Here is a 26933-nt window from a genome sequence, read left to right as displayed (position 1 = left end):
AGGAGGTTTAAGTGTACCAATTCTAATGAAAAGAGGGATAAGACAAGGGTGCCCTATGTCTGGTCCGTTATATGCTTTGGCAATAGAGCCTCTACTCTGTTTATTAAGAACTAAATTAACAGGTATTTTAGTAAGTGAGAAGCCAGAAGCTGAAGCTATTAAGCTCTCAACCTATGCAGATGAAATAACTGTTATGGTCAGAAATAAATATGATATTCAGGTATTAAAGGAAGCTTTAAAGATTTATGAAGGGGCTTCATCAGCGAAACTTAATTGGGGGGAAAACAGAGGCATGATGGTGTGGCTCTGAAAGAAGCTCTTTACCTGAACTCCCGGAAAATGTAAAGTGGGGGAAGACAGGTATTAAATTCTTAGGAGTATATCTTGGAAAAGAGGAATATAGGTTGAAAAATCGGGAAGGATTAGTAGAGAGAGTGCTTGCTAAGTTGTCTAAATGGAAATGGCTGCTACCCCAGTTATCCTATAGGGGAAGAGTCCTGATAGCTAATAATGTTATTGCTTCCACCCTTTGGCATAAGTTGATGGTTTTGGATCCTCCAAGAAACATAATTGAAGACATTCAAAAGAATCTTAAGTTTTTCTGGTCAGGACAACACTGGTTAAAAGCTGCCGTCCTCTATCTTTCAATTTATGAGGAAGGACAAGGACTAATTTACATTTTTTCTAGGATTGCTGTTTTCCGTTTGCAAGTAGCCCAGCGTCTTTTGTATTAGCAGCATCAGCAGTGGATGGATGCTGCATGTGCTCTGCTGCGGAAAAACAGAAGAATGGGTCTGTATAAGCTATTATTTGTCATGTCCCTTGAAAGAGTAGTTTCAGAAGGATTGACTATTTTATCAGGGTGTGTTGCAAGCTTGGCAGACGTTATCCTTTTCAAGAGAATGGGATGAATCCAATCACTGGGTATATGAAGAGCCTCTGTTTTGTAATCCACTTATCTCTGTTGAGTTGCTGTGTTCTGCCACTGTTAGGTCGGCAATGTTGAAAGCAGGAGTTTCCAAAATATGCCATCTTCGAAGGGGACTGAACTGGATACCTGCAGAGGTTTTGACACGTATGGTGGGATTCAGGTCTGAACGCATAATTGAGAAGTTGTTACATGATCTTGAGGAGGTCTTCCCTGTTCCAATAAGGGATTTTATGAAAGTTTCTCATGTGGAGAATTGTAATGAGGTAAAGCTTGGTTTCCTGAATTGCATGTTTGCATAAAAAAGGAAGACAATTACTGTCTTTGGACACACCGTAACTGAATCTTTTTAGTATTTTGAACAGACAAACACTTTAAAAAGCATGTGTAAAAACCATTAACTATCAACATCTCAAAAATGTTAGAGATATTAAATGGACAACAGTGTTTGAATCAGGCTCGTCCCCGAAAGGTAGCTGGCGGTCCCTGTACAAAAGACCCATTGAAAAGAAGGTGGGTGATCTTCAGTGGAGAGTTGTACATGGGATTTTAGCTACAAACAGACACAAAGCACTCAGATGATGAGGGTTGTCCTTTTTGTGGGGTGTCTGAAACTGTTTTCCCTATTTTTATTGAATGTCCACGTTTGGATCAAATTTTGGGCTTAATGGAAAGCTGGAGTGTACAGTTTACAGGACATTTTAATCAAGAATTGTTTATTTTTGGTCCTAAATATTTAAAACAAAAAAAATCTAAAGTTGTTTTATTAAATTTCTTATATGGTGCAACAAAGTTGGCAATCTGGTGTACAATGTGTACAAAAATAAAGTAGAAGGGAGGGAAAATGTGGATGCTGTTCTGATGATGAGAGGGTGTATAACGCAAAGACTAATTATGGAATATGCTTTTTATAGCCTCATTAATGATGTCAATTGTTTTTTTCATGTGTGGGGTGTTAATGGTTTTTTATGTGAAGCTGATGATCAGGGAGATTTAGTGTTTCATTTTTGAGTGTTTAAGGTTTTTATATTTATTTTTTTATATTTATTTATCTTTTTATTTTTATAAAAAAAATTTAATGTGAAAATTGTAAATATATGTATGTTTAAATCATTTTTAATTTAGAAATATAGGTCTCTCTCTCTCTCTCTCTCTCTCTCTCTCTCTCTCTGTCATATGAAGTTTCCAGTATTGTAGGGTGATACGGTTAGCTTCAGTCTGTTGTTCATCTCTGAACAGCTGGTGATCACATTACTGTCCACTGTAGATGGATTCTGATGGTACTGTCGGTAATATCCTCATGTAGTAATGCTGGTACAGTAAACACGGTTTCATTCAGTTGTTAGTCTGTGTTCTCTGGCAGTGTTGAAGTGAAGTGAGTTATGTAATCAGATTACTTCTCCAAGTAATTAAAGTAATGCATTCCTTTTAAAGTTTTCTAGAAAATGAGTTTTTCAAATAATTAAGGCCAGTTACTTATTTCCCCATGTATTGACTAAAAGCTGTCCTGTCCTCATGTTGAGAGAAATCAGGAGTGAGTGCAGAGGAGTTGAGTGAACATGATCTTACTGTAATTCTAGACTAAATATGAAAATGCATTTACTCCTCTCACCTACACAAAAACAGATTCAGTAATCCTCAAAATGAATAAAAACAGCTAAATGCAAACTCAGAATATGATGCAAAGCTGCAATATGAGTCCCATTCTGCAATATTAATCCCATTTTATTAACCAGTGTCTGTACTGCTGACCTTCGATGATCCAATTCAACCATAGGAATAAACAAAAATTACATTAGATAAAATTTACTCTCTTTTTTTTTTATTGCTGAAGAGCGTTAAACTTTCTTCTCCTCATATACTTCATGCAATCCAGTATGGCAGCACAGCTGAAAGGCGTGTACAGGCGTGAATTAAAATTTTCTTCAGCCTAAGGCTTATTCATTTCATTTTTGGTGTGAAAGAACTTTTACATTTGCCAATAATATATATTTTTATATAAAAAACAAATAAACAAGTCCAGCTCAGATGAGAAAAAAAACTGCTTGAAGCTGCGTGTAATATTGAGACAAGAAGGGTTTGTCCAAAACTATTGTGAGTCCAAGCTGATCATAGAGACCATTAGATAAGTAGATGTGGCATTTCAATTCAATTCAGCTGTACAGTGATGTTGTGTTCGAATAAAGGGTTGGCTGTAATTTGTGTACCAGTGACAGGAGAGGATGTCTACCTTTATGATTGTGCCCAGTGAGGTTGTGTAGAGAAGAGGAGGGGACTTAACACTGAACCTTGAGGCATCCCAGACTCAGACAGCCTTCCTCGCCAGGAAAGGGATCCTCCAAAAACCACTGAAGAGTTTCATTGTCAGACAGTGAGTCTGTCTCTGTGGAAGGTCTGTGTTTGAAATATGCTTAGATATAAACAGACTAACACAGTATGAATCTTTCTAAAGTTGTTTTTATAGAATGTGTATTATGAAGTGCTATACAAATAAAATTAGCTTGAAAGACAATTAGTATTAGTAATATTATCTTGGACTGAACTGAGCTGAATGATGACACTATTTAGAGCTGCTTATACGTAGCTGAACTGATGAACATTGCAACATTGACACTGTTATTGAACTGTTATTATTAACCTGAGCTGATTATTGACACTATTGTCTTTCATAGAGTTGAATTATAGCTAAAATTGTATCCTCTTCATAATTTATTCATTTTGTGACGTTAACACTGTTATTTTCCTGTTTTAATACTGAAAAGCTACTTTGAAACAATTTGTATTATACAATCTGTTATATAAAGAAATGTCACTTGTATCGTCAGTATTCACAATTAAGACTTAAAATAGCCAGCAACAATTATTTTCATGTTTGGACAGAAACAAAAAAAATCTAAGAAAATCCCCCTGGTAATTCATGTATGTTCATCACGTAAACATGATCAATTTCAGCATGCCTTAAAATCAACATCAGATACACAGCACACTCCTTCAACAGGAAATACTTAAAGGAAGACCATTCGCTTCCACAGTGTGTTTAGCAGGGATTTTCTGGCTTCCTGTTATGTAAGTGTACACAAACCTATTCTGCAGTGGCAGTATAGGTACAACTCAACTAAGTATTAAATTGATCATTTATTTAAAAATATTAAGTAGCAATAACTCTTTTTAGCATTGATAATTGGATCATATGTTTATTGAGCAGCAAATCGGCATATTAGAATGATTTCTGAAGGATCATGTGACACTGAAGAGACTGTAGTAGTGCTGAAATTTCATCTTTGATCACAGCAATAAATTGCATTATAAAATATATTCAAACATAAAACTGTTCTTTTAAGTTTTAATCACATTTCACTGCTGATCAAATTAATGCAGCCTTGGTGAGCAGAAGAGACCGATACAGAAATATATACCAGTAGTGTTTTACATTTAGGATTATTCTTTATTATTCAGACAATAATTGTTTCAAAGAGAAAATGTTAACTTTCTAGTGTTGAAGTCCAGTTGGTGTGCTTTAAGAGAGTAACTAAAATGAAACGTGTATTCTGCTGGCTTTAATTGCAAGAACTTTATCACAATCCATAACAAGGGTTTGAGTAGCTCTGGATAAAGTGGATGAGGAGGGTGGAAAAGCGATTGTGTACTATTCTTCCCTGCAACAGGATGCTGTTCCTCTCACTGAAGGGGTGTTTGACGCCACCCGGCCTCAAACAAACACAAGCAGAGATGTGGTCTGAGAGCTCGCGCCCCTGCTTGGGCCTGATATAGCGCCGACACACTTCCCCCTGAACATCCTGTTTGCTGCTCTCCTGTGTACTGACACACACACACACACATCTGTAGACACACATGGCTGAGGATTAGACAGGTGACAGTGGTCCACGGTGGGAAATTGTAAAGGTGTTTTCGGGGTGTTGTAGGTCTGAGGAATTCTGCTGTGAAGCCCAATGATGGGGTGCTGCCTTTTCATCCATCAGAAGGTGAGCGAACATCATATCACTCACTGGCTGCTCTTTCATAAGTAATGAATGTGGATGACATAACACAGGTCATTTTGATTTGGGAATTTCATATTTCGATATCTCTGACTTCTGATTGCAGATTTGGTATCTTGGCAAATGTAAGCACAGTCTGGGACATTGTTCTCAATACACTATAAAAGGAGAAACGTAATTACTGGGGTCATTTATTCGGGAGAAACACCAGGGTTATTGTCATTAACTAAAACTAAATCATTGGAGAAATTGTTAATTGAAATAAGTTTTTAAGAGGTTTTACAGCTAAATGCCAAAGCAAAATTTCACATTTTCATGTAGTTTGTTGAAGCTTTAAAGTAACCGAAACTAGAACTGAAATAAAAATGTATAATAATAATAATAATATTAATAAAAAAAACAACAAACTCAATTTGCTCTCCATTTCATCTGTGAAATTAAAGAACTTGCTTTACTTCCTACAGGGCATCTGATGTTATGTAAACCTGAGTATGTTTACGTATTTTTCTTTCTCTATAAATTGTTGTTATTAATTTTTTGTTTAAAGTATTTGATTAATTTTTAATAACTGACTGTATTAAATAAGGGATAAAAGATGTTGATTATTTTTGTTTTTGTGTTGTTTGTTTAGAGTTGGTCTACATATGGAAGCGGTTGTGATTTTTTTTGTTGTTGTTACATAACTGTTGCAACTCTTACATTGATTCACCTAAACGTTATATTTCTAAATGCATTGTATTCTTTGCTTTGTATTTACTATGTTCAGAAGGATTTTGATTGTTTTTTGGGTGAATAATGAACACTTTCCCTAACTTCAGTTGCATGATGACTTTCTTTGTCATTGAGTGGAATCAGAGGATGAAAGCAGCAGTACACTTCATGTGAATGTTTCTTCAGCAGGTTTGGGGGGGGGGGGGGGGGAAGAATCGCTCAAATGTGCTGCAGTTTGTGTCGAAGTGATGTTATATATTGTTTTCTGTAAAGCTGTTGTTTTTTATAACTGATGAACTTTGCATCATTGATACTGTTATTGAACTAAACTGAATCAACACTGAACTTAACTGAGCTTTCTTTATAGAGACGCTTTACAACTTAGGCATAGCTTGCCCTTTATTAAAAATGTTGTCATAATTTACTCACTCTCATGTTGTTCCAAACCAGTTTGAATTTCTTAATTCTGCTGAACACAAAAGACATTTAACAGAATGTTGGTAACCAAACAGTTACTGTATTTTTGCTTTGTAACTATGTACGTCTAGTAGCATCTGTTTGGTTACCAACATTCTTTCAAATATCTTGTTTCATGTTCAACATTTGTTCATTAGGATGGTATATACAACATAAAACAAGAATAGATATACAACAGGAAACCAGATCAGCCAGTTTATTTAAAAGATCTCAACCAGATGATTGATTTGTTCCAATGAGAGCAAAGCCAGATGTTATGACTTTCAGTGCATAAATACTTTATTTATGAACTCAATATTAATCCAATATGGCAGGGATAGGCAACTCCGGTTCTGGAGGGCCACTATCCTGCAGAGTTTAGCTTCAGCCCTCATAAAAACTCACCTGCCTGTATCTATCTAGTAATCCCGAAAACACTGATTGCCTTGTTCAGGTGTGTTTAATTAGGGTTGGAGCTAAACTCTGCAGGATAGTGGCCCTCCAGGACCGGAGTTGCCTATCCCTGCAATATGGATTCAAAAGACTTAAGTCAGGGTTCCTCAAATCTGGCCCACGAGATCCATTTTCCTGCAGAGTTTAGATCTAACCCTAATCAAACACACCCGAGCATGCTAATCAGTATCTTCAGGATCATTAGAAAATCACAGGCAGGTGAGTTTGATTAGGGTTGGAGCTAAACTCTGAAGTGTATTGGCCCTCCAGGGAAAGATTTGAGGAACCCTGACTTAAGTCATGTGGGCTTCTTCTATGTGTTATGATGTTGTGTATACGTGCGTGGTGCTTTTTCATCATTGTTATTTTATGGAAAAGAGTGACCAGTACATTATTTTAAAATGATTATTTGTAAATGTTATTTTTATTATTTAAAATATTTCCTTTTGTGTAGTTCACAGATAGAAGAAATTCAGACGGTTATGAAACTTTTTGAATTTAATTTTTTATTATATTTTTACACTATTTAAAAAAAATACTAGGTAGTATAGGAAATTTTCTACATAATCAGTACCACAGAATTTCATTCTGAATCTACTGTAATTATTATACTGTCGTCTTCGTGCTTTTAAACTAAGAGACCTGAATCTAATTGGCACTAGTTCTTCAGCTGTACATGATGGAGATACAGTGGGTGTTGTTCGTGGGTCGTGAGCAGCAGCCTTTCACCTGCTCTATTGTTCACACTTCAGGATGTAGATAATAATCACTCCCGATGCTGCTTGTTGTCATGGAGAATAAACGGTTATGGAGCAACAATAACAAAGCTGCCCAATGCCCATCGGTTTGACCAGTCAAAGATTGATAGAATCAATTTAGATAAAGATGAGCTCTAATTGACCGTGTACAACAACAGCTGGTCTTAAATGTGTCAAATGCATTTAAAGTGAACAGCCTCTCATTAACTTGAGTTCACTGTAAAAATGGTTTATTAAAGGGGTCCTATTATGCTTTTTCACTATTTCAACTTTAGTTAGTATTTAATGTTGCTGTTTGGTTACAATCATTTGGGTTTAAATCACGCTCAAATTAATTTGATTTTGATCCAATATTTTCACTTATCTATGATAAGGAGCGTGACATTTCCTGACCAGGTGCCGAGTACTGCCAATCACAACACACACTGGTCCAGCTAACCAATCAAGACAGACACTTACCCAGCTAACCAATCACGACACACACAGACCCAGCTAACCAATCACGACACACACTTACCCAGCTAACCAATCACGACACACACTGACCCAGCCAACCAATCACGACACACACTGACCCAGCCAACCAATCACGACACACACTGACCCAGCCAACCAATCACGACACACACTGACCCAGCCAACCAATCATGACACACACAGACCCAGCTAACCAATCACGACACACACAGACCCACCTAACCAATCACGACACACACTGACCCAGCTAACCAATCACGACACACACTGACCCAGCTAACCAATCACGACACACACAGACCCAGCTAACCAATCACGACACACACTGACCCAGCTAACCAATCACGACACACACAGACCCAGCTAACCAATCACGACACACACAGACCCAGCTAACCAATCACGACACAAACTGACCGAGCTAACCAATCACGACACACACTGACCCAGACACACACAGACCCAGCTAACCAATCACGACACACACTGACCCAGCTAACCAATCACGACACACACTGACCCAGCTAACCAATCACGACACACACTGACCCAGCTAACCAATCACGACACAGACTGACCCAGCTAACCAATCACGACACAGACTGACCCAGCTAACCAATCACGACACAGACTGACCCAGCTAACCAATCACGACACAGACTGACCCAGCTAACCAATCACAACACACACTGACCCAGCTAACCAATCACGACACAGACTGACCCAGCTAACCAATCACGACACACACTTACCCAGCTAACCAATCACGACACACACTGACCCAGCCAACCAATCACGACACACACTGACCCAGCCAACCAATCACGACACACACTGACCCAGCTAACCAATCACGACACACACTGACCCAGCTAACCAATCACGACACACACTGACCCAGCTAACCAATCACGGCACACACTGACCCAGCTAACCAATCACGACACAGACTGACCCAGCTAACCAATCACGACACAGACTGACCCAGCTAACCAATCACAACACACACTGGTCCAGCTAACCAATCAAGACAGACACTTACCCAGCTAACCAATCACGACACACACAGACCCAGCTAACCAATCACAACACACACTTACCCAGCTAACCAATCACGACACACACTGACCCAGCCAACCAATCACGACACACACTGACCCAGCCAACCAATCACGACACACACTGACCCAGCCAACCAATCACGACACACACTGACCCAGCCAACCAATCATGACACACACAGACCCAGCTAACCAATCACGACACACACAGACCCACCTAACCAATCACGACACACACTGACCCAGCTAACCAATCACGACACACACTGACCCAGCTAACCAATCACGACACACACAGACCCAGCTAACCAGTCACGACACACACTGACCCAGCTAACCAATCACGACACACACAGACCCAGCTAACCAATCACGACACACACTGACCGAGCTAACCAATCACGACACACACTAACCCAGACACACACAGACCCAGCTAACCAATCACGACACACACTGACCCAGCTAACCAATCACGACACACACTGACCCAGCTAACCAATCACGACACACACTGACCCAGCTAACCAATCACGACACAGACTGACCCAGCTAACCAATCACGACACAGACTGACCCAGCTAACCAATCACGACACAGACTGACCCAGCTAACCAATCACGACACAGACTGACCCAGCTAACCAATCACAACACACACTGACCCAGCTAACCAATCACGACACAGACTGACCCAGCTAACCAATCACGACACACACTAACCCAGACACACACTGACCCAGCTAACCAATCACGACACACACTGACCCAGCTAACCAATCACGACACACTGACCCAGCTAACCAATCACAACACACACTGACCCAGCTAACCAATCACGACACACACTGACCCAGCTAATCAATCACGACACAGACTGTCCCAGCTAACCAATCACGACACACACTGACCCAGACACACACTGACCGAGCTAACCAATCACGACACAGACTGACCGAGCTAACCAATCACGACACAGACTGACCCAGCTAACCAATCACGACACAGACTGACCCAGCTAACCAATCACGACACACACTGACCCAGCTAACCAATCACGACACACACTGACCCAGCTAACCAATCACGACACAGACTGACCCAGCTAACCAATCACGACACACACTAACCCAGCTAACCAATCACGACACACACTAACCCAGACACACACTGACCCAGCTAACCAATCACGACACACACTGACCCAGCTAACCAATCACGACACACTGACCCAGCTAACCAATCACAACACACACTGACCCAGCTAACCAATCACGACACACACTGACCCAGCTAATCAATCACGACACAGACTGTCCCAGCTAACTAATCACGACACACACTGACCCAGACACACACTGACCGAGCTAACCAATCACGACACAGACTGACCGAGCTAACCAATCACGACACAGACTGACCCAGCTAACCAATCACGACACACACTGACCCAGCTAACCAATCACGACACACACTGACCCAGCTAACCAATCACGACACACACTGACCCAGCTAACCAATCACGACACACACTAACCCAGACACACACTGACCCAGCTAACCAATCACGACACACACTGACCCAGACACACACTGACCCAGCTAACCAATCATGACACAGACTGACCCAGCTAACCAATCACGACACACACTGACCCAGCTAACCAATCACGACACACACTGACCCAGACACACACTGACCCAGCTAACCAATCATGACACAGACTGACCCAGCTAACCAATCACGACACACACTGACCCAGCTAACCAATCACAACACATTTCGTATTCAAGAAGGGGGGGCCTTCATTTGATACAGGAACTATTTATGCCAGACTGGGGAGAGAGGTGTTGTAATATTGTGAAATATGTGAAAAATTTTGTTTTTCGAACAACCTAGTATGGGAGTCCGTTCTAGTACACCCCCAAAACAAAATCAAGACTTTATAAAAGAGCATAATAGGACCACTTCAACAGTGAGTTCAAGCTTACTGAATACATTCAGCTGAAAGATTGATTTGCTTTGAAAGAATTATTGTAAGACTGTCAATATTTCTCATGTTCTTTTTGCTAAACTTGTTCATTGCTAATGCCATGCATTAAAATGCATGTTTTAAAAGGGTCCTATGACGTTGCTAAAAATAACATAATTTTGTGTATTTGGTGTAATGCAAAGTATTTATGTGGTTTAAAGGTTAGAAAAACACATTATTTTCCACATAATGTACATTATTCTTTCTCCCCTATGCCCCGCCTTTCGGAAACAAAGCTCATCGTTCTGAAAAAGAGAGGTGTATGCTGATTGGCCAGCTATTCAGTGCATTGTGATTGGCTCAATACCTCAAGCGTGTGATGGAAATGTTACGTCCCTTAACACTGTGATGTTGTGCATGACAAGACGAAACCAATGAAGCCTATTACAAATGAGGCATTTGTTGTATCCAGTGAGGACATAATTACTGGTTATAATAACTTATACTTACACGTCGGGTAAACATAAAACCATGTCTGCATTTGTGATTGGAGAAACAAAAAGCACTACTCTACACTGCTCAAAACTCATGTTTGAATCATCAGTGTCCTTTACGATCATCAAATCAGGCTGTGATACGCCAGACTGTCCTAGCAAAGTTGGAATTGCCCCACTTTTATAGAAACCGCTACTGGCATTGTAGTCTTCTCTCCCAGAATCAGGAAACAGTCCTACGCAAAATGAGCTGCACACATCTGAATATTTTGGTTGGACCATTCTGGAATAGTGTTGTAAATACAACTTCATGACTGATTTCTAGTCGTGTCCTCTTTTGGAAGACCAAACAACGTAGTTTCGCTTTCACAACGAAACACACAGCGTCTACGACATGGTGCTGGTGGCAACAGCGAGAATAAAAGTTACATCTTCTTTCTTTATGTGAACATCTGGGCGGCGTTATGCAGATCTTCCCACATAGTGATGTAGATGTGGGGGCATATCAGAACGAGCCGTTTTAGGACTGTGTGGCACAGTCTTAACTTTTATAAAGAATATCTCTTTGGATTTCAGACTTTAGTCTTTGCAAAGGGAAAGGAAAGGAAAAAATTAAATTGCATCATATAATCCCTTAAAAAGACCATAATCATTAATGTCTTTCAAAGTTGTCTTTATAATAACTTTATATTGTCTATTAATAGCAAGTAAACTAAAGTAAACATTGACTAAAAAAATGTTTTTAGTTTAAGGTGATTCTTTAATTGGTTTTTTGTTTAGCTAATTTATATATTTTTTTTAAATATTACCCTTCATTTTCATTAATCTGCCTTAATAAATTTGTATTTTTCTCAGTGTATAGACACTACTCACATTATCTCTAGAAATGTTGCAATGTGAATTTTCATTTATTACTTTTTTTAATTCAGACATTTCAACATGGTGAACCTATGAGCTCCGTCTTGTGTTATTGTGTGAAATTCATCTATATAACAATTTTAAAATAATGAAATCATTCGGATCACTACTACAGAACTGTTCAACTGCTCATCATTTGTGTCTTTACAGAAGAATAGGAAGCAGAGGAAGAGAGATGTGGATTCACTCAGTCTGTGCAGCTTGGACATCAATGTGAGTTACACAAATATGTATATGTAGACCTACAGTACCCACAATGCCCTGCACTATGATAAAAACATTATTTACTCTCCATTATCCATCGTATGTGCTGCAGTGCTGCAGGGATGACATGTTTTTATAGGCCAAATCCCAGAAAAAACAGTTAGTATTTTAGCACTTCTGGTTTCATCATCCTGAAGTTAAGGTTTTTTTTGTTTAGTTTCTTTTGTACACAGAACCTTTTGTTGATCACATAGCTTATTTTCTGAGGTACTCCAAAAGCCACTGGAAGAATGGCCTACAAAAAATGTCACTGCAGCTCTATATTGCACCGTGGTACCTTGGCAATTATTAATTAAAATAGCATGAAAATGGGGTTAAAGGCATGTAATTGAAAGCTATTAATAGAAGTGTATGATTGCATGTTTTTGCTTTTTTGGCCACTATGAGTTGTGACTGCAGAGTTCATGCAAGTGAGGAATACAACTTCTGAATGTCCCTCTCAGTAAAACGACAGCACGCATCTCTCTGAAAACAGCTGTTTAATGAGTGTTGTGTTGTGGTTATAGACACAAGAGCTCAAGTGACTCTTTACATTCATATGCACTTTTAGATACAAGGGTTTCGAAGGAGGTTTTATCAATAATGCCATAGAAGAATTTAGGTTTGACTTTTCAGAAGCTTTCAGTGTGAAAAACCTTTCAATAATCTAAACAAATGTTTCCCATTAGAAAGAAACTTTTGTGGAATGGAAAGGTTCTTCATGAACCACAGATGCCTTCATGTTTTAAGAGTGTGTTGTATGACACTGAAGGAGGTTTAGTTCTGTTCTGTCAGTGTACTGTAACTCTGCATGAAACAGACACACTGAGATAAAGGAACAATGTTTCAGAACTCGTGACTATCTGGGGTGTTGTTTCTGAATGTACTATTCCTCTAAAATACTTAATTTTTCTCTTAATATTCTCCTGGTTGGTTTATGCAGGAGTTTTATGTGGTGGCATATCTGTCTCCTCACCATCCTGGAAACTGTCCAGCCGTATCTTATGTTTAAGACCGATGGTTTAGTGCAGATTAACTTATAAAACTGTTAGAATTGGCATGAGCCAGCATTTATCTGAATGGTTTGTTAGATTCTCCAGGTATAATTTTTCTTTAAATTGCCAGTTTTAAAGCCAACATCTATTTTACAGCGCCTATACAGTAGGCCAACCGTTTTTGACATACCTTACAGCATCAGTATTTATTTGCTCAAAGATGATAATTTAATAGGAACTCAGGAAGATGAAATGTCAATATGATAGCATTTACTGTATGGAACATTGAAATATGAAATCGATATTTTGGCATAACTCTAAAAATGAACCCATTACATACAATTCACTGCAGATTCTTTTGGAAAAGAAGACTTTTTGTCATCCTTTATTAAACAGATTATGCTAACAGAAGCCGATTACAGAGTTCTCTGTAATGAACAAATTAGAAGTTCTAATATTTTCCTGACCTAAATATTTAAAAAGATCGATGCTATGTGAAAATAAGTAATTAGTTCCACAGAATTAGAGAGCAACCATGAAAAAAAATTGTTACATCATTATCAATTAATAAATGCATATTTTCAGTTAGTTCCTAATAGATTTTGACCCAGCTCCATGTGTAAACTGGCTTGGTAACTCGCCTGATACAGCAGTGCACTTGAGGAGCGCTCTGGTACAAAACCTTTCAAAAGGTACAAAACTTACTAAAGCGAGCAAAAATGGCACGGTTGCTTTAGCAAATATGTTTTTATCACACGTTTGATTTAACACTGTTAGTTAGGCTATGGGTAGGGTCTAGTGTAGGGGTGGACAATGGAAAAAATATATCACAGTTTTTTTTTATTTTTTTTTTTTAGAAGTATCACGATTCACGATTTTATCACAATTCTTTGTCATGCTGGTTTTACTATTGTGCAAGTTGTCTGAGCATCACAGCCCAACTAATTTCCATATTATAAAGACAAAGCCTTTCAAGGTAACAAAAGAATGGCAGATATTTAGGCCAAAGAGGGTGAAAATAAAAATCTTTGTTCTTATTCTTTTAATGACAAAGATACACATTACAACTACACATAATATAAAGAAAATAAAACAAACAGTGCTTTATTTTCAGGTACGATAGCTGTATTTGGCATGAGCATTCAAGAAATTGAATGAACAAATATAAAAACAAAACAACAAATAAACTGATTCCTAAAGCAATTGTATTAAATTAGTATTTTTTTCTTTGTGTTTTGTTGTTTTATTAAAGTTAAAGGAATAGTTCACCCAAAAGTAAAAATGATGTCAGTTGTGCTGAACACAAAAGAAGATATTATGTTTGGGTAACCCAACAGTTGCTGGTCCACAGTGACTTCCAGAGTATGTTTTGCTACTATCAAATTCAGTGTGGACCAGCAACTGTTTGGTTACCCAAACATAATATCTTCTTTTGTGTTCAGCACAAGAAAGAAATGAATACAGGTATGGGACAACGTGACAGTGAGTAAATAATGACTGAAATGAAATTTTAGGGTGATCTATCCCTTGACAGTAATGACAGTAGGCTGCATGTTTAATAGGCCTGCATGCATCTAATCTACAGGCATGTATACGTTCAGGAGCCAGAACTGCAGCTGATAGACTGTGCGCTGTAGCATGATACCATGATATTTCTTCAGAAGTAGATCGTGGAGACATTTTTATCATCCATGATCAAAAATCGTCATATCGCACACCCCTAGTCTAGTGTATGTGGTATGTAATTTCCAAATGTGATGGAGCATTACACTTTTAATGCCAGTCACTTGACATTTAATTTGTGAGGTGGAGTGATACTTACAACAACAGATGTAATTTCCTACTTAAACACCACTCTCTGGTCATTACACATTGAAAGTGGCACGAATCGTGCAAGTAGCAACAATATAATATAATTTTTGCAGACATTTCAGCACAGGCTCATAAAGTATAAAACATGTTTCTTTGATCTCTATCTGACAAAAACATCATAATTTTGATTAATACCCGAAGCGTTCACATTCATACTTCTAATGATGCATGCTCTCTTCTGTCTGATTTTTTTATGGTGTAGCGTCTCTGTTTGATTGATTTCAGAGCTGGAGGCTTTGAGGTTTCCGCACAGGTCAAAGCACTGTATGGATGTAATAACTGATGAATTGGACATAATTACAACTCATTTGCTTTAGTTATTGAAGGGGTCTGATGGGTTTATATCTGCAGTCATCAGAGAGACAACCCACAATGCAATGCTTTGAGAGCTGATGCCAGGTGAACAGCTCCAGTAATGACAAATTAACTTAAACTTAAGTGTATCGCCAAACACTCCTGGAATCTGATTTGAGGCATGTGTTTTTCCCCTTCTATCCCAGACTGCACAAAAGCATGAGGTCTGAACCAAAGGATCTGGTTTCTCTCTTGACAGCTCTGAGTGGGTTATTCTGGGAAGGAGGGATTGTGACGGATGTGTCGTGATGTCAGTGTGGGGAATTCTGTCACTGGCCATTGTTTTCATGTTTGGGTGCACTCCCTTACCCGTACATGTGACTCAAGCTTAAAATTAGTATTATTTCTACTGGACAATTCATCACTCCAATCACTGACAGGAGTCACTTTTCGGGTCTGGCCCACATATTAAAGCTTGGGAAGTCAAAGGAAGTTAAAACAAAAGCCTTGGCAGTCTTATTATTAAAAACTATTAATAATATATATTTCATAAAAAAAAATCATCGATTCCTTAAAAAAAAACTGCTATTTGCCAAGGCAGCATTTCTCATTTTGATCTAGTGTACTTTGAAGTTTTAAAATAACTAAAACTAAAAACAAAAATGTAATAAAAACTATACAGACATATTTAAATAAAATGAATAATAAAAAAGACAAAAACACATAACAACTTTTAACTAAAATGAAAAAGAAAACAGAAAATATAAAATAATAATCTATATCATTCCCCTTTCAAAAAGGTAATTATTTAAATTCCTTTTTAATAGCATTTTATAATGTTTTCAAGCTAAACAAAATAACCTGGTGATTGAGATCAGAAATCTGTTTTTCTTGATATGATATCAGCTCATATAACATTTAAGTTTGTGGACTCCCAAGTCCTTGTGTGTATTCATTTTACAGTGTTTTGTTGGTTTTGTTTACGCAATATTCAAGCGATGCCATAGAAGAACCATTTTTGGTTCCACAAGGAACCATTCAGTCAAAGGTTCTTTAAAGAAGCATCTCTTTCTTACTTTTTTTGTAATCTGTGGCGAAATAAGATTCTTCAAAGAACCTTTTGTGAAACAGAAAGGTTCTTTATGGAACCATTTAGACAAAAACATTCTTCTGTGGCATCGCGAAGCACCTTTATTTTTTAAGAGTGTATACTTTTTGTCCTGACACTGAGACTGCGTGTCAAAGCAGATTTTCATTCACTCTGGTTTGCCTGGGCTGTCAGTGACCAGAGGAGACTGGAGCCACGTGCCTGCCTGACATGTGTTAAGCTGAGCCAGATCCTGCCAGTGCTACACAATAGCTTGGCCAATACTGAAAGAGCCTGCGGTCACTGCTTCGCTGCTACTGCCCTTGTTTATTGTGAAGCCAATTGTGGTTCTTCTGGTGTGGAAAACAAGTTATTGATCACTATCAAGGGCCATTGAGGTGGTTTCACTGCATGCATTGATATGGGTCACTGAGGGCATTCATCTTAACTGGACAATAGTGCTGTGAGAAATGAGCCTGACACAGACAGTCGCTCCTGTGCTCATGTCCAACAGCCTGGACATTTATTTTAAAAAGAAACCATTTTAGTTTCTCACGGTCTTGTTTTTCCTTAACTTTATTTGTGTAGTCATTTAGTCACACAGTTTTGCTAATCACATCACTAGCCATTTTAGCTTGCTAGCCTTTGTGTGTGTGTGTGTGTGTGTGTGTGTGTGTGTGTGTGTGTGTGTGAGTTCACTGCGTGCACGTGGTTGGGTTAAATGCAGAGCACAAATCCCGAGTATGGGTCACTATACTTGGCCACACATAACTTCACTTCACTCCTAAGAGGTAACAATATCTATGAAATTAAGTAATACTATTATTAAGATTTGTAAAATTTTAGATAACATTTACATTTAGTAATTTAGCAGATGCTTTTATCCAAAGCAACTTACAAATGAGGACAATGGAAGCAATCAAATTCAACAAAAGAGCAATGAAATGCAACTGCTATAAAAAGTCTGTTAGCTTAACGCAGTACACGTAGCAAGGGCTTTTAAATAATATACTAAATAAAGAAAAACAGATAGAATAGAAAAAGAATAGAGCAAGCTAGTGTTAGAGATCTTTTCTGCTGTGTTTAATTTTATAATAAATTTAAATAAAACAGCTAGAATGCAAAGAGATTAGAAAGCTAGTTCATTTTTTTAGTTTTTTTAGATTAGGGAATACATAATTACTATTATCTAATTGTTGTAGTGGTTATGTTTAGGTATTGGGTAGGGTTAAGGTATTAATATGTGCTTTATAAGTGCTAATAAAAAGTCAATATTCGAGTAATATGGATAATAAAACCTGGATAATAATATTAAATAGTGTTTCTTAATCTAAAGTCTAACCAATATACATTTTAGATTTCTTATGCATGCTTTCAATAACACCTGGTTTAGAAGCAATGTTTTAGTCTTCATTTCCCACATTTCATGAATAGGTGGTTCCATTTTGAGCCTCCAATATATCCAATCTGGACAAAAAAAAGATTGTTGACTGTCTTTAATGACTATTTACACCTGAACATAGGCGTGTGTTTTTGTTTTTAGACAAAAAAAAGAAAGCTGTCACAAAGACAGAAAACTTGTCCATCAGGAGAACCAGTGGTGCTGTCAAATGTCTGATAAAGTTTAAATATATCTTAAGAAGATTGTACCTACACACACTGGTAACCTGTCTCTACACTCTCTGAAAAACAGGTTCAAAAGCTGTCACTGGTGTGTGTGTGGGGGGGGGGGGTACCTTTGTATCTGAGGGTGCATATTCCTACCTCAAATATCCAGAATATTACCTGAAAGGTATAAAAGTGTCTCGTTTTTAAAGGTTATGCCCCTGTGACAGCTTTTTTTGAGGGTGTATAATGTGAAATAGGACATATCCGTAAAATGGCATTTTTGTTCCCCTTAGATCAGACTACTCATATAATCAGTCCCTACAGGATTTTGTGATTGCAAGAATCACAGTATTAGCTAATCAAAATCCATATATCAGATGCCAGATAGATTGATCAAAACATGCCATACCTGTTTCATGAAAGACCCTGTAAAGACGACCGCAACCTGATGAAACGTTTGAACATGGCCATTTTTTTTATCTGCAAGATATCTCTCTCCTCTGTAATGTTTAAAACATTCATGCTATTTAGTCATGTTTTGTGTGAAAGTTTCCCTTATAAGCAAATGAGAACAGGGTTAAGGCCGGAAGTCGACATGCACATGTGCACGTATCACCAAAGTTCAGAGACCCTGTCTTGTAGACAGAACCAATTAAAATACTCGGTCTGGTGTGGGGGGGCCAGCATTGTGTGAGAGTTAATTGCTAAGAAATGAATGGGTCGACTGAGTCCAGATCAGCCGACATTTCACACAAATCACAGTGAATCCTACAAAACAACCACTACTGAATGGACTGAAGAAGAGACTGAGCTGACGTTTTTGTGAAGTTTTATATTTTAACATACTGTACATCAGTGACACTTTTGTTCATTTCACATCAAAACAGTAACACAAAGGTATTTTCACTACTGTTTTCATCACCATCTCTGGTGATTCAAAAGGAATTTTGTTCTGTGTGTTTAAATTCATAAAAAATGCTCCTGAAGTGAACTCCAGTTCTGACATTGCAGGTCCATCGTCATATGAAACTGCCCCATGGTTGACAAGAGGTTAAATGCAATGTCTGCTGACCTAGATTGAGAAAGGTGAAGTGACATTTACTGCACCCTTTGAAGGGCACTTGACGAAGCTGAACCCTTTCAATGAATGTTGATCTCCTCTGACACCCGACTGTGCCCTACTTTCACAAAAACATTCCAATATTCATGTCCAAATCTCTGATTCCCAATCCTTGATTCTCTATATATAAAATTGAGTGTGTTTTTTCCAGCTTGGAAATTGTAGTTGAATAACTAATTGGATGCGTAGACTTCAAAGATTTCCAATCAGGTTCAGATTGGAAGAAAGGCCAGAGCTTTGAAAAGCACCGTGAGCAGCAGAGCTTTTCACATCAAAGATGTTTGGCCATGATCAAACGTTCAGAGATTGTAACTCTGTCGTCATCAGGTTGTGTTCATCTTTACAGGGTCTTTCATGGTACAGTATGGAGAGATGGTAGCTTGCCGTTTGATCAGATGAAAACAACACACAGATTATAAAGTGCATGCTGTTTTATGAAGTCACGTTACAACGGTTTGTGAACCAGTTCAACAGGTTCATTGGAAAGATTCAGCTCGATCGATCTGTCTCAGAGGAGGTGGTGATTTCATCAGTTCAAAATGACAAGGAATGATATGTTTTTATGAAATGTAGTGGACTAAAAAGTATAATATTATGCGTTATAATCTATTAAAGTAAAATTATAATATCAAATGCTCAATATGATAAAAAGTCAGAATATGCTTTAAGACTTTTATGTCTACTTAAGGGTTAGTTCATCCAAAAATGAACAAAGGCCTCCTGTAGCGAATTGATGCCTTTTTGTAAGAATAATATCCATATTCAAAATGTAATAATCACTTGAATCTAGCTCGCGCTCTGAGTTGTAAAGGAAGCAGTTCTGGGGGAATGACGTATGAGGTCAGCTTTGCACACGCGCCTCTCAGAAATTAGGAACGCGGAAACACAGGGGAGAGAGTTTAACACAAAACTATGGTCACTAATTAGAAGTGCAAATCGAGGATTTGTAAAGAAGAATATCAGAAGATTTCTATAAAAGCCAAGAGGAGACTGGTTTTTGCTAAAGTAAGGAAACTTTGCTTCCTTTGCTCCTGTTAGGAATCTTGGTTTTCACGAGACTCACCGGCGCATGTGAAGCGCTGACCTCATATATCATCCTCCCTGAACTGCTTTGTTTACAATAGGGCTGTGCGATTAATCGAAATCGAAATAAAATCACGATTTAATTGTGTGCGATTTTCCGCAGCCCCAACCTCCCGCAGTATGTTATCTGAACCAATCAGGATGCAGCGCACCTAAGTGGAGCGCGAGAACAGCGCAGACTGGGCATGTGCCTGACTCCAGGTTCACACACTCTGTCTGTGATGCGTAGCCTTTTTTTTTTTTCGAGCCCATGTTAACGGATCAGAACGTTCACACTGCACGCGGTAAAAGATGAGAACAGAAAAGGTTATAAATAGAAAGGTGCGGAAAGGTTTAATATCTTGCGCGTGAGCACAGAGAGAGTTGTGAGTGCACGAGAGGAGACACCTTGTAAGGCATGTTGTATGAACCTTTTTTTTCCAGTATAACCCATGAATTGCACATGTGCAGAGGTCAGTAGTTGCGGGTCACCAGCAGAAGCAGTTTGGGGTTATTTGAGTGGCACCTCGTTGAGTGAACGTCAAAGGCGACTGTTTGTTTACCGTCAGTGTTTTGGCTGCCGTTCATCTGAGCGGCCGCTAACCCCTCGCTACTCTTCCCTTCGCCTGATAGCTGCACAATCACAGGAACCGCTCAGCCGGGACAGAACAAAACCCCTCAAACTGTACACTGTTTCCTGCTGCTGCTCACTGAAACAGCAGCACTGGTGAAGACTAACTGAAGGCTGCTTAATTACTGAATACAGCATGCTGGATCTAGATCAGATTCAAACTGACCCCAGAAGAGGTCAAGAGGTTCACGTCTTTACACCTTAAGGCAGAGGTTTTCAGTCTTTCAGATGCCACAGACCACTACATATGTATAATCAATCCTCATATGAGGCACACACATCCTGACAATGAAATAGTAGATATATCTTCATGTATAAAGACCTAATTTATTCTTTTGCAAGGTTTTGCACATGTTTTTAAAGTAAATTTTAAATATGGATTTAAGTTAAATCTACTTAACTAAGTTATGTAAAATTAGCAAAGGAAAATGTTACATTTAACGTGGTCAATTAGAATTTGATAAGTAATTTCTACTTCATTATTTCTAGTTTACTCTGCAATACTCTTCACTCAGTCATGGTTTGTAAACCTCACTCAAACACTGTAGCACTGAAAAAACATGCTATTAAAGCATGTGGTTAATTTACAAACATGTAAGGTAAGCAAGGTAATGGCCTGTTATCCTTTTTAAAATGTCTACTCAACACAGTTATTAAATGAACACACAGACCTCAGGACTTGGTACACAATAAACAATGACTGTAACAATCAGTGGATAGTGTTTGAATTGGTCATTTTGAGTAGAAAATTAACTTCAGATGTCACAAAACGGCAAGTTTCTAAAGCTAACAATAAAAGCAACCATAAAACAGTGTAAACTGAACTAGAAAACTAGTGAAAATGTAATGTTATTAATTATTCATGCCCCAGTGCATGATGGGAACAACTGGATCATAACTTTGATATTAACTTAAAGAATCCTTGTAAACCCATTCCAAGTAAAATATACTTATTACTTCAAACTTTAATTTCTACACACTTAAATTGAGTTCTAATATAGAATTAACCGTTTTATTTTCTAATTCTTGCATGAACTAAATTAATGTAGAAATTACATTTGTTTTTCCACAGTATTTACTTCACCACAAAATCATTATCAGTGTGTGGAAAATTAATAATTATAAATGTGTGTAATATATTTAGCCTCTTTTCGATGATATTTTCCTCCTTTCACTGTACTGATAGATGTATTATTTAAATCTGCTTTTAAATATTTATTTTAATATATTGTTATTATTGACTGATTGATTTTGATAAGTTTTTTATAATTTTAGTCATTATTTTTATTTAGTTTAATCTTAGCAATCTTAATCTATTTTTTATGTATTAAACGTCCTTAATTTCATTTTATAATAAAATATTAGTTCTCTTACGAGAGCTCTCTCGTACTGCGTCTTAGCTAAGAAGCTACGGGGAAAAGTCTCTTTTCACGAAATACTGAAGCAAAAAATTATCCTTAATTTTGTATTTTTGTAAAGCGCATTTGCAGCAGTACACAGCCATAGGCGAGACGGCTCGTTCGCTCATTGGCTTGTTCTGCGGCAACTGCACAGCCTATCGAGCGCAGGCTGATGCAACATCAGACCAATAAGGGCGCTTCGCGCCCTTCTTGCCACTTCCCGCCGAAACGGGTGTGGCCCAACCTATAAAAGGAGCTCGAAAAGGCTGACTCACCTGATTTTTCATCTCTTCAGCGAAGCTCACGCATCGCTGGATCACGGAGGAAGCAAGCGCCGTCTGGAAGAGCATATCAGCAGGACGAGCCATTCTGAAGCTGCTGGCATCGCCGCCTTCCGCCTTTCGCGCTGCTCAGAGGCCCAGCAGACGGGGGGATATCGATAAGGAGCTGATGCGTGTACTCTCGCTGGCCGCGGCGAGCCTCGACCTCGAGTGGTCTGCACCAGCGCCCCCTTCACGTTCCCGGCTGGATGGTAGCTATCTTCCGGATGAGCGCTCTTCCTCAAGCTCAAAGCACGCCCCTTTTCTTCCTGAGCTTCACGAAGAAGTGGCGAAAGCTTGGGACGCTGCATTCTCGGCGAGAATCCGCTCATCTGTTTCGCCAGCATTCTCCACACTGGACGGTGCTAAGAACAGAGGCTACCTGTCACTTCCGCCGGTGGAACAGGCTATAGCAGCGCACCCTCTGCTGGACGGCGGACTAAGGCGGCGTTGCCATCCAAAGCCTGCCGCATGACGTCATCGCTGCTCGCACGGATATTCGCTGTGGCGCGACCGTGTCGCTCAAACTGTCAAAAGATGCTGGGTCTCATGGCCTCAGCATCTCCGGTTCTGCGGCTTGGACTGCTCCGCATGCGCCCCTTGCAGTTCTGGCTGAAGGCTCGGGTGCCGCGCAGAGCGTGGGCATCTGGCCGGCTACATTTCAAGGTCGATCAGAGCTCATGTGTTGCGGCTCTAGCACCTTGGACAGCGAACGGCTGGTACCGATCAGGTGTAAGCCTGGGGACTTCCCCGAGTGTGAAAATGGTATCAACGGACGCCTCCACTTCGGGATGGGGAGCGCTGCTCGAAGGCAGACCGTCCTTTGGCCTATGGTCAGAATGGGAAAAGCTCCATCATATCAACTGCCTGGAAATGCTGGCAGTGGAGAACGCGCTGACGCGCTTTTGTCCCCATATCAAGGATCACCACGTCGTAGTCCGTTCAGCCAACATGTCCGTGGTGTCCTACATAAATCGCCAGGGGGGTCTCGGGTCCCGAAACCTGTGCAGGCTGACAGAACGCCTCCTGGTTTGGGCTCAGTGCAACGTGCGCTCGCTGAGAGCAGTGCATGTGCCTGGACTGCAGAATCTGGGTCCAGACAGGCTGTCCAGAGGCAATGTTCCTACGGGCGAATGGTCTCCACACCCGCAAACAGTCCGGCTGTTGTGGGAGAGATTTGGCATGGCGGAGGTGGACCTCTTTGCGTCCCACGAAAACGCTCACTGCCCCGTGTTCTTTTCCAAGAACGAAAGCGCACTGTCACGGAGATGGCCGTGCTGCCCGCTTTATGCATTCCCTCCCGTCTCCCTCCTTCCGCAGGTGATAGAACGGGTGAGAGAAACGAGATGTTCAATACTGCTTGTAGCACCTCTTTGGAAGAACCAACCATGGTTCCCAGATTTGATGCAGTTAGCAGATGTCGCCCCGTGGCCGGTACCGTTGAGGAGGGACCTCCTCTCGCAGGCCAGGGGCTCGATTTGGCACCCTCAACTGGAGTTGTGGTCCCTCCATGTGTGGGCGCTCAACGGTTACCCGCTGATCTCGCAGTGGGAGTGCTAAATACCATCACTCAGGCTAGAGCTCCATCGACACGACGTCTGTATGCCTCGAAGTGGTCGGTGTTCTCCAGCTGGTGCACAGCTCGAGGTTATTCACCCCTTAGTTGTGAGGTGACGGAGGTCCTCTCCTTCCTACCGGAGCTGTTGGATAAGGGCAGAGCCCCATCCACGCTCAAAATTTATGTGGTTGCCATCGCGGCGTTTTCTGAAACGACGTCCGGTCAGTCAATAGGAAGGAACGATTTAGTCATCCGGTTCCTCAGAGGAGCTAGGAGGCTGAATCCTCCCAGACCTCCGTCAGTCCCTATGTGGGACCTCGCAGCGGTTTTGGAGGCCTTGAAGGGTCCCCCTTTTGAGCCTATCCAATCGGTTAGCCTTCAGCATCTGTCGTTCAAGACAGTATTCTTGTTGGCTCTCGCTTCTGTGAAGCGTGTGGGTGATTTGCACGCGCTCTCTGTGAGCCAGTCGTGCTTGGAGTTTGGGCCCAATGACTCAAGGGTCATACTCAAACCTAGGCACGGTTATGTGCCGAAATCCCTCAACACACCGTTTCGGGGAGGGGAGGAGACTCGAGTCTTCTTTGCCCAGTCAGGGTTTTAAGAGCTTATGTGTCTCGCTCTGCTGCCTTTCGGCAGACGGAGCAGCTGTTTGTCTCGTTCGGTGGACGTTCCAAGGGAATGGCTGTTTCGAGACAGACTCTATCCAGATGGATAGTTGACGCCATAGCGTTAGCTTACGCTTCCAGGGGCCTTCAGTGCCCGTTGGGCGTCAGAGCACACTCCACAAGAGGCGTCGCCTCGTCATGGGCGTGGTCTACTGGGATCTCCTTGCAGGATATATGTATGGCGGCAGGTTGGGCCTCGCCGTCTACATTTATCAGGATCTATAACCTGGAGGTCCCCGCCTTGCCAGCAAGGCTGTTGTCGGTATAGTCAAATTAGGGCCCTGAGGGGAATTCTGAGTTCACGAGCGCTGTGCGCTGCCGACTGTTATATGGGCAGTATTGCGTAAGACCCGCATTGCCACATTGGTCAGGCCTTGCCTCGGCTGTGTGATGTCATATTGCCGCATCTACGGATGCTGCTAGATATAGGACGGAGGGCTTTTTTCCTTTTCTGTCCTGGACTCTCTGTGAGTCCCTCAGGTGACTGTGCACTGTAAATCCTGGGCGTTGCTTCAGGTTTATTGGTGTGTGATCCCTGCGCGCACAGCGTTTTACATCGGGTTCCCGTAGCGTCTTAGCTAAGACGCAGTACGAGAGAGCTCTCGTAAGAGAGCGTACTCGGTTACTAAACGTAACCTCGGTTCTCTCTAGAAGAGCGAACGAGTACTGCGTTCTCTGCCGTGCGTACGATTCACTCTGGTTCGCTTCGGCGATGAAATAAATCAGGTGAGTCAGCCTTTTCGAGCTCCTTTTATAGGTTGGGCCACACCCGTTTCGGCGGGAAGTGGCAAGAAGGGCGCGAATCGCCCTTATTGGTCTGATGTTGCATCAGCCCGTGCTCGATAGGCTGTGCAGTTGCCGCAGAACAAGCCAATGAGCGAACGAGCCGTCTCGCCTATGGCTGTGTACTGCTGCAAAAGCGCTTTACAAAAATACAAAATTAAGGATAATTTTTTGCTTCAGTATTTCGTGAAAAGAGACTTTTCCCCGTAGCGTCTTAGCTAAGACGCAGTACTCGTTCGCTCTTCTAGAGAGAACCGAGGTTACGTTAAGTAACCGAGTACGTTTTTCTTTTTAATATTTTATTTCTAGTGCATTTCTTTCATTCTCACTACTGTACTGTAAGATTTTTTTTATTTATTCTATTTCTTTATTTGTATTTATTTAAATGTACCTCGTCAATGGCAGGGTGAGTGGAGACTGTTCATTTCATGTTTCCTCAACAGTTGATTACATGATCACAGATTGAGATCCATTCTTTTTCAGAGCGTTCACAGTCAAAACACTAACACCCCATCAGACCACAGTCAAGTTACTGTTTACCTAAAGAGGACAACAAATATGAACATACATTCACAGCCCAGTAAGCTGTACAACATTAGAGAGAATTACAGATGGGCACAAAACAGCACAGAAAAATGTGACCGCAATTGGCCATCCAAAAGTTTGTCTACTTATAGACATTTTTCTAGGCAGAATTTATCCTCACAATCAAGATGGTGTCAATCTGGCGGTGGAGAACAGAAGTTATATATTTAAATATTTGTCCAATTTATCTAACCTCACATTCTCTAAGAAAATCCATAAAACAACACAAGAAAATGAAAAATGGTTTTGATTTAGAATCCGTAAATTCTAACAACTTCTGGGACAACTGGAATCACTTGCATAAAAAACATCATGAACATCCAGCCATACAAAACAGAGACACCTGGAAAAGTCACTTTGAACAACTTTATAGTGAAATTACAATGAACCCAGAACAAACCCAAAAATATGAAAAAAATTATTAATATGGAACATACAATTGGTAATTAACCAAACCCATTAGACTACCCCATTACAGAAAACA

The 26933-nt window shown here is 40.1% G+C and overlaps 1 protein-coding gene across 1 annotated transcript in view; it reads left to right on the top strand.

Annotated features, from left to right (window-relative positions):
- Nucleotides 1-26933, top strand: part of LOC132131684 (rho guanine nucleotide exchange factor 3-like) — an 86511-nt gene that overhangs the window by 37521 nt on the left and 22057 nt on the right. The window contains exon 3 of the mRNA XM_059543748.1: nt 12377-12439. Within this exon, the coding sequence (XP_059399731.1) occupies nt 12377-12439 (63 nt within the window). The remainder of the gene's footprint in view (nt 1-12376; nt 12440-26933) is intronic.

Source organism: Carassius carassius, chromosome 48, assembly GCF_963082965.1.
Source record: "Carassius carassius chromosome 48, fCarCar2.1, whole genome shotgun sequence".
Taxonomy (NCBI): domain Eukaryota; kingdom Metazoa; phylum Chordata; class Actinopteri; order Cypriniformes; family Cyprinidae; genus Carassius; species Carassius carassius.
Note: the sequence above shows the minus strand (reverse complement) of the source record. Positions and strands in the feature narration are given on the sequence as shown.